Source organism: Cervus elaphus, chromosome 14 (genome assembly GCF_910594005.1).
Source record: "Cervus elaphus chromosome 14, mCerEla1.1, whole genome shotgun sequence".
Taxonomy (NCBI): Eukaryota; Metazoa; Chordata; class Mammalia; order Artiodactyla; family Cervidae; genus Cervus; species Cervus elaphus.
Window position 1 is genome coordinate 79,962,552 of NC_057828.1, and position 15,212 is coordinate 79,977,763.

The following is a 15,212-nucleotide window of genomic DNA, read 5'->3' on the forward strand; positions in this document are numbered from 1 at the left end:
TTACTTACAAATCCTTACCTAGCCTTAACCTGAAAAACCGCTCCCCTGTTAATGAATCCCTCCCTCTTAGCAGGATGGCCACGAAATGTCCAACGCATGGCCCCTCTGAGAGGGCCCGGGCACTCGTCTGGCACGACACAAACAGTCCTACCCTGGCACACCGTACCCATAAAGAATCGAGATAAAGATCAAAGGTTTTCCAAGCTGGAATTCAGAAGACTAATGGAACTCCTCCCACTGGTAGAGAGGGGAGATGCAAAGGGGGAAAGATTGAGTGGGAGCCAGCCGGCACCCGTGGGCTCCATGCACCATTGAGCCGCTGTGGGAGGGACGCAGGCGAAGCGCGGCCTGCTGGCGCTGGGCGGGCCGGGCAGAGCTGAGCCAGGGCGGCCGCTGCTCCCACAGAGGCCCGCTGGCCCCGCCCCACCTCCGGCCCCTCCACCCCACTCCCCATGGTGGTCTCGTCCGCCATCAGCGTGGGAAGGTGATGAGGAGCTGCTGCAGCCAGCCTGAGAGGAAAACCCTCAACTCTCTTAAACCGCTCATTTTCACGACTAAAGTGAGTATTTTAGATGAAACTCTCGCCCAGCGACCTTCAGGTCTGAGGCGGCGCTCACCTCGGATGAGCCTGGCGCTCAGGTCCTCGTTGACCCTGGCGGCGGTGACGATGCTGCGGGCCTGCGCGGCATACCTCAGCGTGCTCAGCGTCTCCTCCACGCTGCTGCCCGCTGGGCTGACCGTGGCGATCATGGCGGTTTTCGAGTTTCCACTCAGACTCTCCTTCAGCAGCCTGGGCGGAAAATAGCCACCGTCAGACTTCGATTCTGCAATGACCGAATAACGACGGTACCGGGAAAGTACGAAGCATGCTAATGGGATAGCATCATACACTGTTCCACTCCTCACTCAGCCATGTAGAATGTTTTTGGTACTTACAGCTCTTTTTACAGAGAAGCAATGGCAGCCCACTCCACTACTCTTGCCTGGAAAATCGCATGGATGGAAAAGTCTGGTGGGCTGCAGTCCATGGGGTCGCAGAGTTGGACAGGACTGAGCAACTTCACTTTCACTTTTCACTTTCATGCATTGGAGAAGGAAATGGCAACCCACTCCAGTGTTCTTGCCTGGAGAATCCCAGGGACGGGGGAGCCTGGTGGGCTGCCATCTATGAGGTCGCACAGAGTCGGACACAACTGAGCGACTTAGCAGCAGCAGCAGCTCTTTTTAGGTCTCTGAGCACTTTATTTCCTCTCACGCTTTGTATACTGTTTTGTGAAACAATAGTCTGTACAGAGATTTTAAAATGTGGGTAACTATCCAATCTTTAGTGAAATTCCTCTCCCCGCATTAGACTGGGAGCTGCTTCAGGGAGGGACCGTGTCTGGTTGTTTTTGGGTTTCTGGAGCCACCATGATGATTCAAAGCACCTGCCTGGAAGTGCAGAAAATGATGGATGAACCTTATAAACACAAATTTTGTTCTCTGTTACTAATATATGCAAAAGCCTTACTTGAGAAGGAAAAAAAAGTATGAGACTAAAAAGCCTATCTTTACGAATGCAGAATGAATCAGTCTCAACTTTCAAAAGTTATTCTTAATTTTCAAGAGGCATTAAAGAAAATCAGACTGTTCTCTGACACATTTTGAGGTGGCAATTACAATATAATAAAGTATAAAGATACACTGCTGTCAAGGAGAGATATGTCCTTCTCAGAACTGAATATTAAATCTATACAGATGTAAACTGAATGTAATATATCTGAAGTTACATACGCACTCATTAATGAAAAAATACTTTTTGAACCAGCCAGTGTGCGCTAAGCCTCACTTTGCACACCCAGCATTGTGTCTGGTGACAGCACACAAGCTCAAACATCAGGCACTAATAATAGTAAATACAGTAACAGAGGCTGACACTGACGCAGCACACACCACCTACTAAGAGCTTCTGTATGTGTGTGCGCTCAGTTACTCAGCCATGTCTGACTCTTTGTGATCCCATGAATGGACTGTAGCCCACCAGGTTCCCCAGTCCATGTGATTTTCCAGGAAGAACACTAAAATGGGTTGCCATTTCCTTATCTAGGGATCTTCTCAATCCAGGGATCGAACCTGCGTGTCTCCTATGTCTCCTGACCGCAGGTGGGCTCTTTACCACGGCTTTTTACATCCATCATTCACCCTCACTATCCCAGGAGACTCAGTGGTAAAGAATCTGCTGGCCAACGCAGGAGACTCAGGTTCAGTCCCGGGGTTGGGAAGATCCCCTGCAGGAGGAAGTGGCAACCCACTCCAGTATTCTTGCCTGAGAATCCCATGGACAGAGGAGCCTGGCGGGCTACAGTCCATGGGACTGCAAAGAGTCAGACATGACTGAGCAACTGAGCACACATACACACACAACCCTAAAGATACATCTTGATATATACCTGTTATTTCAGACAGGAAACAGGCTGGAGCACTATCAAGGTCAAGTCCAAGTAGCCTGGCTCTTAAATCCATAGGAGAGTCACATGCAGTTGGTCTATGCCCCTTTCCCACACTACTTGGTGTATCTTGTTCAGTTCTTTACTCTTCAAGAGCTACTTGCCATGTGAGAACAGACTCTCGGTAAGGAATGAACACGCTCCGCCCGCCAGCCTGCTCGGACAGTGCAGAGATGACCTTGCCCAGGGTCAGCAGCGACTTGTTAATGCTCACGCCTTCCTGGGGACAAGATCAAACATTTTAATCAAACCTGCTCCAGAACAAATTTATCTCACAAAATATATTTCTTCCCTAATTGCTCCTTGGAAGAAAAGCTATGACCAACCTAAACAGCATATTAAAAAGCAGAGACATTACTTTGCCAACAAAGGTCCATCTAGTCAAAGCTATGGCTTTTCCAGTAGTCATGTATGGATGTGAGAGTTGGACCAAAAAGAAAGCGGATGCATTTGAACTGTGGTGTTGGAGAAGACTCTTGAGAGTCCCTTGGACTGCAAGGAGATCCAGCCAGTCCATCCTAAAGGAGATCAGTCCTGAATAGTCATTGGAAGGACTGATGTTGAAGCTGAAACTCCAACACTTTGGCCACCTGATGTGAAGAACTGACTCACTGGAAGACCCTGATGCTGGGAAAGATTAAAGGCAGGAGAAGGGGACGACAGAGGATGAGATGGCTGGATGGCATCACTGACTCGATGGACATGAGTTTCAGTAAACTCCGGGAGTTGCTGATGGACAGGGAAGCCTGGAGTGCTACAGTCCACGGAGTCGCAAAAAGTGGGACACAACTGAGCTACTGAACTGAACTGAACTGAAAATTACTGAATAAATACTTCCTTTCAGAATCTACTCACTCCCTTTGGACTCAAAGTCTACTAACTGTCTCTGAAAAGCAATCATAACCAAGAACTATGGGTCCCTTTTTGAGCCTCAGACCGTAGTCTATGAAGTGCAGGTTCAGAGAGGGGTTTTTTTGGTTAAGTATGCTGAGCTTGTAATCTCCTAAAAACACAGCCCAGGCCTGAGCTCCCCAACACAAGGGGGCGCGTTACCTTCAGCCGCTCCCCGATGGTCCCAGTTGCGGAACACCGCTCACTGCCAGCCAGGTCCACGAGGTTTATGCGGCTCTGAATTCTGTGGTCCAGCTCCTCCCCCTCCACAAATTCTGTCTGGAGAAAAGGGGCATTAAAATAATACATCATAAGTTCTTTCATGACTTGCCATCACCATAAGTCTGCAAAACAGAGAGTTACACAAGATCACAAACACAAGGGATAAAGAAACTGTCTCCGTGAATCCATGACAACTCATCAGAATATACTGAGCAGCGCTGGACTAGGCCAAAATAAAAGCAGTGACTTCAAAAGGCCAGAGACCTGTAACTACTCAATTACATTAAGGAAACAACAATAAATAGAGAAAAAGCTTAATTTATAAAAGTGTTGTTTATCCCAGCATTGAAGTAGCAAAATGTTTAAAAGCAACATAAATGTCCAACATCTGAGAAAAACCTGAGGACTTTTAATAGTCAAAGGAATACTATGTAGCTATGAAAAACAGCATTTTGCAAATAATTTTAAAGCCATGAAATTGCTACAGATTTTGTAAATTTATGATGTGTGGTTGTAAAACAATTGAAAGATTATATACCAAACTGTTGAGGGGGTTTATCTGAGTGGTGGAACCTATGGCTAAATTTATTTTGGCTGTGGTGGGTCTTCACCGTGGCTCATGGGCTTCCCAAGTTGCAGCATACAGGCTCTAGAGCGAGAAGGCTCAGTAGTTTCCGTGTGCTGGGTCTTAGCTGCAACATACGGAATCAAACCCGGTCCCCTGCACTGGGAACACAGTCTTATCCATTGGACCACCAAGGGAGTCCCTGCATTATTTAAAATCCTTTACTTTCTGACATGTTTTTTCAGATACAAGTATTATGTATTATTGATAATATATTACCATATATTGATATGATGCGAGTCACTGCATGTATGTCCTAAAACCCAATTATGTTACATACTTATGTGACCATGCTTTTACCTTTGATTTAAAGGAGGAAATAAGGACAACATGCAACTTGAATACAGTGAGCATCTTTCCTAGGCAAGCCTTCAGTGACACAGTACCTTGGCCTGGGTCATCACCAGGGTGACCACGGAGTGAGAGCGTGAGCTCTTGTCGTTCATGCCGGTGGCGGCCGTGGCCTTCTGCTTGTTCCCCAGCTGCAGCCAGACCTGGTGAGGGAGGCAGGCCAGAGCTCAGACGTGCCGACCGGGGCAAAGTATGAAGCAAGCACATATACACACACCAATAATCACTTTGCAAAATAAAATTATCAATACATATTTATTTACTCATTTGTATTACCATTTTCCAGTTGTTTGTTTTCTTTTTCTGTCTCAGAAACTTGAATCAGGAGATAATACCTTGAAAAGGTTATTTCTACAACTCTAAACTGACATGATAATCAATTTAAGTTTTTAGTTTAGAAGAGTAATTCTTTTTATTAAAGTTTACACAGACAAAATCAGTTGATTATAAATTAACAAGATTAACCTTTTATTTATGAGAACAGCAAGTAAGGGGAAATAGTCTCATGAGTATTTATGACTCTGATCTGTCTATCTAATGGAGAGAAGACAAAATACAATCAACCTTACCTGGATATCAGAATAAGAACTGACAACATTCCTATTTTAAAAAAGCAAAAAGACAAAATCCATTTTACTGATGATTCATCATACCCCTGCTCTTATAAAACCACCACCTATCAATTACATAATTATTCCATGGATATCACAATGGAATAGATATTATTATATTGATTGTGACAGAGCCTTTCATTTTCTCCATTCTAAAAGGTAGGAAATAAAATATAATGCTTTAATTTTATCTAATTTTTTAAAATATGATTTTTCTTAATATAATGAAGAACCTTAGCATTTGAACACTGGAATATCCAAGTCTAAGACATGAGACCAAAAGATAAACTTTAACCCTTATGTTGGCAAAGGTACCCGTATACATGGAGTGTGGTTCAACAAAGGTGTATGTACAAGTACAGGTACACATGGGTGTGGGTTTTCGGGTGTCATGGGTCTCAGCCCAATTCCAGATTTACTAGATGGAGTTAAATCTTTTCTCATCACTTTTCTGTTCCCTTAAAAAAGCATTTGGAGTTGAAAGCCAAACAAATGACTGTCAGTATAGTTCTAACTCTAAGCATTTAACTCCGTGCCTTCTCCCCTCCTCGGCTTAAAGGGACAGATAAAACAAGCGGCTCAAGAAGGAAGGCTGAACTTAGTGGGTAAGCGGGGGAAAGAGAGAGAAGTCAGATAAAACTCAGGTAACTCCCACTCGGTGTGATTAGTCCTCTACGAGAACGCTTCACAGGCGCCCTGAGAGAGAAACACAACGAGAAGCAGCTAACTCTCCATGTGGAAAAAGAAGGGACGTCTCTCTGGAGCGCATTAAGGCCAGAAGACAGCAGTGACGCAGCTCCTGCAAGCTGGGGGGGGCGCTCAGGAATACAACACTCCACGCCCGCCCGCCGCCCGCCGCCCGCCGCCCGCCGCCCGCCGCCCGCCGCCCGCCGCCCGCCGCCCGCCGCCCGCACTCACATGGGCAGGCCCGGCCGACCCGCGGCCCAGACTCCTGTGGACAGGCCCCGCCCACCGGCCCACCACACCCACGTGGACAGACCCCGCCCACCAGCCCACACGCCACACTCACGTGGACAGGCCCCACCCACCCGCCGCCCAGACTCACGTGGGCAGGCCCCGCCCACTGGCCCACACGCCACACTCACGTGGACAGGCCCTCGACATACGGGCCCGAGGCCGGGTGCTCCCGCACTCGCAGCTGTGGGCAAACACAAGCTGTGTTAGCACAATACGGGTATTCTATATAAAATGGGCTTCTAATCATCTTTTCTTCTGTATTTTGAGTCTACAGTAAAAAAACTTGTCTCCACTTTGCCCAGAAATAAACATAAAGGTTCTCACAGAAACACACCTGCAAGGCACCGGAAACTGCCTCAGGACCGGAAGCAGCCCCATCCGCAGTGTCTGGCTGTGTTTACTATGACATCAAATATCTGACAGGTTTGTTCTTCTCAAGTCCTGCCGTAGCTACTGTTCATGTTCTCGTAAGTGGCTTTCCACAATACATTCAATTAATTTCAGTTAACACCTTTTTCAGTTTCACATTATACATTTTACACTTTATGAGCAGAAATTTTAAAACACATAGAAGTCTTAGAAGGAAATGCTAAATTTTGCTTAAGTCTCTAGATGTTGCCAAAGGCAGACTGAGTGACTTTGAGCAAGTGACCTCTTCAGATTGTAGCTTCTCAAATCTCCACTGTTCTTTTCAAAACTAAAAATCTTTTCATTATAATTGCAGGTTTTTAAAAAGTTTATGCCTTGTGAAACTTTCTATTTCACAGAAAATCTTATCTGTATCAGCTTGCTAAATAATCCAGTGAAATACATATTCTTCAAAAACAAGGCCTTTTTTTTAAACTGGTACTCTTTTTTAGGCTTCACAGACTTAGGCATTTTATATTTGACATGTGTGGTCCAACTAAATCTTGGAATATTTCATCTTTAATATTGACACAGTACTTGGTTAAGTAAAATGAGGTTACAGTTAATAACTCATTTAATGTCCACTAACAATAATGTTCAGCTTATTCAGTAAGTGGCAACGCAGTTAGACTGCACATCGAAGCATGTGCTATCATATAAGAGCACTGCAGTAATTAAGCCATGTGTCATCTTGAGAACTAATATCATTCTATGCATCAATAAAAACAAATTAAAAACAGTAAGTTTTTAAATCTTACCGTTTGCTTTCTCTGCCCATTTTCACCATTACAAACAAGAAGGTCATGAATTCTTTCATTGTAGACTTCAAAGAAGCTCATCTCAAGGTGGTAGCTGACCTAGCAGAAACAGAAGCAAAGCAAACAGTTTATCTGAAAGTCCTTGGATTTCTTACGCATCAGATCTCTTAAGGCTCTATGATCCCCATAGAAGCGCTTCCCAGGTGGCTCAGTGGTAAAGAACCCGCCTGCCAAGGCAGGAGACAAGAGACCCCGGTTTGATCCCTGGGTGGGGAAGAGCCCCTGGAGAAGGAAACGGCAACCCCACTCCAGTACTCTTGCCTGCGGAATCCCATGGACCGAGGAGCCCGGTGGGCTACAGTCCACGGGGTCACGAAGAGTCGGACACAACTGAGAGACTTAGCAGGCAGCACGCATGCACACATCTGCATATAAAGAATTCTTACAATTCAACAACAGAAAGACAAACAGTCAGTTAAAACACAGGCAAAGGAGTGAACAGGCATTTCTCCAAAGCAGATGCACAGTCAACAGACACAAGAAAAAGCGCCCAGCACCGCAGGTCAGCAGGGAAAAGAAGGTCAGAGCCACGGTCAGAAGCCACTTCACACCCACGAGGACGGCTGCAGTCAAGGAAACAGAAAACAGCGAAGCTGGTGAGAGTTGGAATCGGAACCTCCAGGACTGCGGGTGGGAATGTAAAATGGTCCCGGTGTTGCAGAAAACGGCTGGCAGTTCCTCAAAAGGTTCAGCATAGACTTACTATATAACCCAGCAATTTTACATTTACCCAAAGACTTACAAATAAATTCAAATAAAAAGTACTCAAATAAAAATTGTACACCAGTATTCATAGCAGCACTAGATAGTGGGTTGGCCAAAAAGTTCCTTTGGGTTTTCCATCAGATGGTGTAAATAAACTTTTTGGCCAACCCAATAACTAAAAGATAAAAACAGCCTAAGCATCCATCAACAGATGAATGGATAAAGAACACGCAGTGTATACATACGATGGAATACTACTGAGCCACAGGGAGGAACAAAGAGTTGATACCTGCTGTCCCCTCATGAACCTCAGGCTGCAGGATACTCCATTTACAGGAAATTTCCAGAATTGTAGGAAAATTACAAAGTCTCAGACTACCCTCTAAACCAAATGAAACAGAATCTCCAGCAGCTTTTCAGCAGGTACACACACATACATGCACACGACTGCCTCCTGACACATTCTGGGGGGCTCTTCTCATCAAGCAAACGTGGGAAAAACCGGTCTTGCAGGCTGCCTGGCAGACAGCTGACTGCACGCAGGACCGGGTGAGGGCGTGGGCACCCGGTGCCAGGACAGGGCCGGGCGTGAGCGGCTGGGACCTCGACCCTGGGCTGAGTCTGCAGGCCGCTCCCCAGTCTCCTGTTGCTGCTGTCATAACCCTGACCCCTGCTGTCCTTAGGGAGGGGCGTGCGCCCCCGACCGCAGACACGCACGATGGTGGAGTCACTGCACACCCCATCCGCACAGGTGATAGAGCCGAGGAAGCGGAGAAGACCGCGGAGGGCGCCCTCGTCTCTGCCCACCAGGAGGAACCGCCCCGCATCTGGAGCCCGCTCCCCACACCACCGTCCCAGAGCAGAGGGGCCAGAAAGCACACCGTCTGCTGAGTTCTTCCTTAGCGGCCACGACTCTGATTTTAACTTGGTTTGACTGTTTTCTACTCGAATGAGAAGGCTTACAGAGAGCATGAGAACATACCTCTTGGGTTTGCTTTTTGGCTATTTCAGCAAAAAGATCTTCACAAAATCTTGGAATTATTCCTGGTTCTTCATTAAAGCCCATCATCCTAGAAAATACATTATGAGTTGGGGGGAGTAAAACTAATTAGGTTTTAACATTCTTTGCAGGGAAAGTAAACCTAAATTTCCTCTTCTATAAAGTGGGGTAAGTGAAAAAAAAAGAATAAATAAAGTGGGGTAACTAAGAACTATCTAATTCAGAGCCATCTAGCACAGGGCCTGGAATATAGTAACAACTCGATAAATGTTAGCTACTATTAAAATTCAGATATTTCCTCCCAGGGCAGGTAGCAGAGCCAGACCACTGATGAGATGACTTGCTTGTGACTCTCACAACACAACTTCCAAAATAACCTCTCTGAGCTTCAGTTTACACAAGAGATAGAATTTACAGTAAAGTGGGGTCAATGATACTGACAAGGTAAACAGTATCTCACGCATAAACAGAAGCCCAGAGATTAAGCAACTTGCAGAACTGGAGTGTAAAATGGATGAGACTTAGCTCAGAGCAGTGCAGTTTCAAAAAGATATTCTATCAAACTATGTTCTTCTCACAAAAGATATAAATGTTTCTGGAAGGTCGGATTCACAACACAGCTTACGTGTATGACTTTCCAGAGCCAGTCTGGCCATATGCGAACAGACAGGTGTTGAAGCCTTGGAAGGCCTGTCCCAGCAGCGGGGCCGCCAGCGCCTGGTACACGGCCGTCTGGCTCGCGAAGCGCGGGTGGCGCTCATCCACGGACCAAAAGGAAAGATCGTACGCAAAGCTGTACATCTGTCGCGTGCCGGGGTGCTCCACGGCAATTTCCTCCCCGTCCAGGAAGACCGCCTGAGGCGCTCCTTCTCTCTCCTCCCTTTCAAAAGAAGCGCAGAGAAAGCTATCGTTATTGCAATTATTCTGAGTATTATTTCCACAGAATATAATAAGGACTTCAGACTAAAGTATAAAGTTCCTCGAGGGCAAGACGGCGTTTTAGATTCTGTGGAACGTGCAGCGCAGCACACATCATGATAGTGAGTTCCCAAAATCTATTTCCGCAGCTCCAGTGCCACTGCTCAAAGGAAAAACGGAACTGCAGGTTTCTTATCCAGAAAATTCCCCTACTTGTACAGGATTTTCCATCTTCTTCCTTTTCCTCTTAAGTTCTCCCTTTTCTCATCCTGTCCCCTGAAATATGCCTGTACCTGTAGTTCTAACCTGGAAATGTATTCAAAAACATCATAAAGAATTTCTGGAGGTACGAATCTATACAAAGCTGGCAAAAAACAAAAGCACAGTTTCAACAAACTCAGATACAAGTTTGAATTGAAGTGTCTTTGGGAAGCTAGGTACGTTTCTGTGACTACAAAGTTCCTTCCTCCTTAAAATCATCTCCCTTAAAACTCTGACTCTTCACATCCACCCCGCTTCTATCTCAGACTCAGGAGGAAATCTTTTTGCCCTACAGCTGCAGAAAAACACAATGAGCCCTTATCTGGCCACACAATTCTCTTTTTGCCCCCAACTCTGCTTAGATGAGAATTCACTGTGGAACCACCCTTCTCGTCCTCCCCGTGGCCCTGCTGCAAGCTGCTCTGGGGTCCACGCTCTGTCCCTCTAGGACCAACCCCCGTGCGGGCTGTCCTGCTGCTTCTCTGCCCTGGGCAGTCCTGAGGCTCTCCCCAAGTTCTCTTCCCTTATCACTAACCCCACATTTTCACCAAAAGGCTCACAGCCCTGCAGAATCTGCCTTAACTGCTGGCCATTCAGGTTCAAACCAGGGGTCTGTCCACACTGCAGTCACTATGCACGCATGCTATGTTGTTTCGGCCATGCTGGACTCTGCTGTAGTCCGCCAGGTTCCTTCGTCCATGGGATTCTCCAGGCACGAATACGGAGTGGGTTGCCATGCCCCCCTCCAGGTGACCTTTCAGATCTAGGGATGGGAACCGTGTCTCCTGTGTGTCCTGCGATGGCAGGTGGATTCTTCACTGCTGAGCCACCTGGGAAGCCGCAGGGCCACCAAACCCTCCTCCAACTCACTTAGATCCACAACAGACTTAAAAAAAACTACTGACTCTGTGAAGTCTCCTCAGTTGTCCTCAGAGCATTTAAAAATAATCAGATGCTACAGTCACACCTGGCGGGTCCATCTTTTTCTCACCCACAGGCACTCGTGGGGAGAGCTTTTTGACATCAAAGTCAAACCTCACAGAACAGTGTGTGCACAACCACGACATGTCACAGACAATAAGGTGATGACCACCACCCTGGAAAGGGTTTTGGAAGGACACCCTGGAAAGGGTTTGAAAGGACCTATTTGGGGAACGAGTGACTGGCTGTTGCTCTTTTTAAGAGAAAGGTAGAAGACACCACCATATATTACAGATTTGAAAGCAGACTGCCTTAGAGACTAAAGTCATTCAGACTTTTAAAACATATATCTGGAGAAACTTACATTTGCAAAATATGGTGGTTTCGATTTTTTTATTTTATAGCCAATCATCAAAAATATCCACATACTACCACTGAACCGAGAAGTTCCATCTATAAAAAGGCAGCGCCAGCCGGCATGAAGACGCACCAACACGCTGAGCAGTTGGCCTGGATAAAAAGCGGGTCACGTACCGGTTGCTGAAAGGCCTGACTCTGACGGCCACCGTCACCTGGCTGGTCTCCACCTTCAGGGGGTCTGTTTCTGCAGAGGTTTTCTGAAGTGCCGTTTCTTCCTCAAGAAGGAATGTATTTTCACGCTCCCTTTCCTTTTGACTTGCGAGCAGAGAGCTCTGCGGCGTCTGTTTAACCTGAAGGGTGGGCCTCCTGTTTCTCAGAACCAAGGCAGCGGGGCTCCGAGGTTGCAGGACGCCACGCCTGGGTGTCGACCTGGGCTCTGAAATACACTTCGAGGGCGTCCTTTTCTCTAAGCTCTCAAATCTACGTGGAAGTTTCGCGGCTTCCTTCTCAGCACCCCTGTGGTGCGAGGTCCCTGCCCCTGACACTTTGATCTCTAACCTGCTCTCGGTAGGCCTAATCGCCAAGCTCGCTGCGCCAACAGCTTCAGTCTGACCCTGGGAACCGGTGGGCGCTCGCTCACGTAGGGACTTGGGGGCGACGCTCTCACCTGCCCCGCGGAGGGCAGAACGTGTCGCTGCGCATTTTCCATCAGCCTTCATTTCAAGGTCTTTCGGGTCTGGAGTTAAAGGTACAGAAGGTGCAACAGGAACGTTTTTGTCACCGTTTACAGTCTTTACATTTATACCAGTTTCTGGTGAAGGCCGACTATTTTCTGTCCTTCTGCCCACATTCTGCGTTCCTTTCCACTTTTCCACACCATCTGTCTTAGTCCGACGCTGTAATGCAAGGCGTGCTTCTGCTGTTCTCGAACCTGCATCTCCCGACTCACGACCAAGCAAACAGGGTTCCTTGCTCCTGGTCGCTCTTCTCTGAAGTGTCAACCTCCCCACAGGGTTGGGAGAGAGGGGCGTGCCTTCTGTTTTCTTACAGGCAGAAATAACGTAAGTGCTGTTCATGTCTCTGGTTTTACTTGCAGATCTCAGTAACGGATCGTCATTTTCACACACTGACAAGTCCGACTTCGAATGCAGCTTCAGCTTGCTGCCCTGAGGGAGGACACTCAGGGATGACGTCTTTGTGGAGGAAGAAATGCCAAGGAGATCGCTGTCATTTCTGCTGTGTGCAGTGGAAGCTGACATGGTGGCAGAAAGTTATTTTTAAAAAGAATGTTGCTGAAGAAATGTTAAGCTCTTCTTTAGACATTCATCTGACTTCCGGCCATTTCTTATGCAACAGTTTCCAAAATTATCTGCTAAAATAAAATAGATAAAATTTAGACTGCACAGATTACAAACAGGCTTCAAAAACATGAGGACCTTCCATGGGAAAGTGACTTCTCAGGGGCATACATTAGGTCATGATCTCCACTGAGATATCCTTCCCAAGCAGCTTCGGACAAATCTCTGACCTCAAAGACCACACAGACATTGCTCAACAAATATGTGCTAAGATCCCATGAGGTGCCAGGCCCTCTAGTGGATACTATGAATTTCAAAGACAAAACTCTATTTTCATTTCCTTAGTCTAGAAGGAACGTACAGATAAAGACTGTATCAGTTAAAACGTGCCAGGTGACTTAAAAAGATGTAAAAAGCACATCAAAGGAGATATAAGAATAGTCAATAAGCACATAAAATGATGCTCAACATCATGGGTTGTTAGGGAAAAGCAAGTCAAAACTATAATGAGATACCACATCATACCCATTAGGATGGAAACTAACCAAAAAAAAAAGCAGAAAACAAGAATTGACAAGGACATGAAGAAATTGGTATGCTTGTAAACTGCTGCTGGGAATGTAAAATGGTACAACCACTATGAAAAACAGTATGGATAGCCTCAAAAAATTAAAATTAGCATATACTAAGTCACTTCAGTTGTGTCTGACTCTTTGCGACCCCAGGGACTGTAGTCCACCAGACTCCACTGTCTGTGGGGTTCTCCAGGCAAGAATACTGGAGTGGGTTGCCAGGCCGTCTTCCAGGGGATCTTCCCGACCCAGGGATCGAGCCCACCTCTCTTATGTCTCCTGCGTTGGCAGGCAGGTTCTTTACTAGTGCCACCAAATTAGCATAGGATCTAGCAATTCCACTTCTGGGTATACACCAGAAAGGATTGACAGTAGGGTCTCAAATGAAGAGATATCTCTATACCCATGTTCACAGCAGCATCATTCACGATAGATAAAACAGGGACGCAACTTGAATGTCCACTGATCAATGAATGGCTTACCAAAACGTGATATATTCATGCAATGGAAAATTATTCAGCCTTGAAAAGGAAAGAAATTCTGCAATATGCTACAATATTGGTGAACCTTGAGGACATTATATTAAGTGAAATAAGCCAGTCCCAAAAAGACAAACAATATATGGTACCACTTATATCAAGTACTTATAGTAGTCAAAATCATCAGCAGAAAGTATAATGGTGGTGGCTAAGGAAGGGAGAACGGGGAGTTATTTAATAGATGTAGAATTTCAGATTGACCCAATAACAAGAGTTATGGGGTGGATGGCAGTGATGACCATATATTTAAGGATGTACATTTTTAAATGGTTAATATGATAAATGCTAGAAAAGAGAACATGTCAGCAGAGATTTTTTTTTTTTAAGTGCCCCCTCAGCTTGGAGAGCAGCAAGGGGGACTGAGAGACAATCCAGCACCAAAGTTAAAGACTGGAGTGAAGCATTTCCACACCTGCTGAATGCACATGGCATGCAAGAATGCCTCAGGGAGATGAGTCTGAGAGGTGTCTCAAGGCAGACCATACCCAAATAAATACCAGAGACAATAAATATAAGCACTGTAAAGTAATTGCTGTGTTGAGAAAACTTACGCAAGATCAGTTAAGTATTCAGCCTGCCTTCTAGCAGTTAGACAACAAAGTTGACAGGAATGTAAGTAAATATGTGTCAACAATATCTATCCAGTAGTCATGTTTAGAAGAAAAGAGAACAGCAGAGACAGCTAAGAGGTCTGGCTTCCCGTCAATCTATCCAGTAGTCATGTTTAGAAGAAAAGAGAACAGCAGAGACAGCTAAGAGGTCTGGCTTCCCGTCAACGCTGCATCCAAATGGTTATACTGATGTAAACAAGTCTTTAAATTTGCATGTCTGATTCTAACTTGCAAAATGACATCTGATCAAACTATTTCATTGTGAAGGCAAATAAAGGAACCCTCATTTAAAACGGAGCTAGGGGCGGGGGTGGGGGTATCTGAACAGGAGCTCTCAGGTTTTATCCCTTGCCATATTTCACAGACTCTACAGGAAGAACCTACTTCACATCCCAGGGCAAAGAGGAAGAAAGGTTTCATCCTCACCTAGCAACGGCCCAGTCAATGAGAAAACTAGCAGCTGAGCCACTAGGAGGTCATCACCACCCAGGCTGTCCCTCTCCTCTGATGGACTGTCATTGAATTCCCTCCTTTTCTCCACACAGGCAGGCCTCATCTGGCTGAGGGGCTTCACTTGGTTGCCCCTTCTGCATTTTTTTACAAACTGAAGGTTTGTAGCAACCGTGTGTCAGCAAGT

General features: G+C 46.0%; 1 protein-coding gene across 2 annotated transcripts in view; it reads right to left on the bottom strand.

Annotated features, from left to right (window-relative positions):
* KIF14 (kinesin family member 14) overlaps positions 1-15,212 on the bottom strand; it is a 43,910-nt gene that overhangs the window by 27,579 nt on the left and 1,119 nt on the right. The window contains exons 2-11 of one of the 2 annotated variants that reach the window (XM_043923966.1): positions 11,730-12,927; positions 9,721-9,975; positions 9,078-9,165; positions 7,331-7,429; positions 6,293-6,345; positions 5,145-5,175; positions 4,611-4,718; positions 3,540-3,656; positions 2,591-2,706; positions 618-790 (exon numbers count right to left, since the gene is read on the bottom strand). In XM_043923966.1, coding sequence (XP_043779901.1) covers positions 618-790; positions 2,591-2,706; positions 3,540-3,656; positions 4,611-4,718; positions 5,145-5,175; positions 6,293-6,345; positions 7,331-7,429; positions 9,078-9,165; positions 9,721-9,975; positions 11,730-12,814 — 2,125 coding nt within the window. In that variant the 5' untranslated portion in view covers positions 12,815-12,927. The remainder of the gene's footprint in view (positions 1-617; positions 791-2,590; positions 2,707-3,539; positions 3,657-4,610; positions 4,719-5,144; positions 5,176-6,292; positions 6,346-7,330; positions 7,430-9,077; positions 9,166-9,720; positions 9,976-11,729; positions 12,928-15,212) is intronic. The other variant, XM_043923967.1, reaches the window with a different exon arrangement.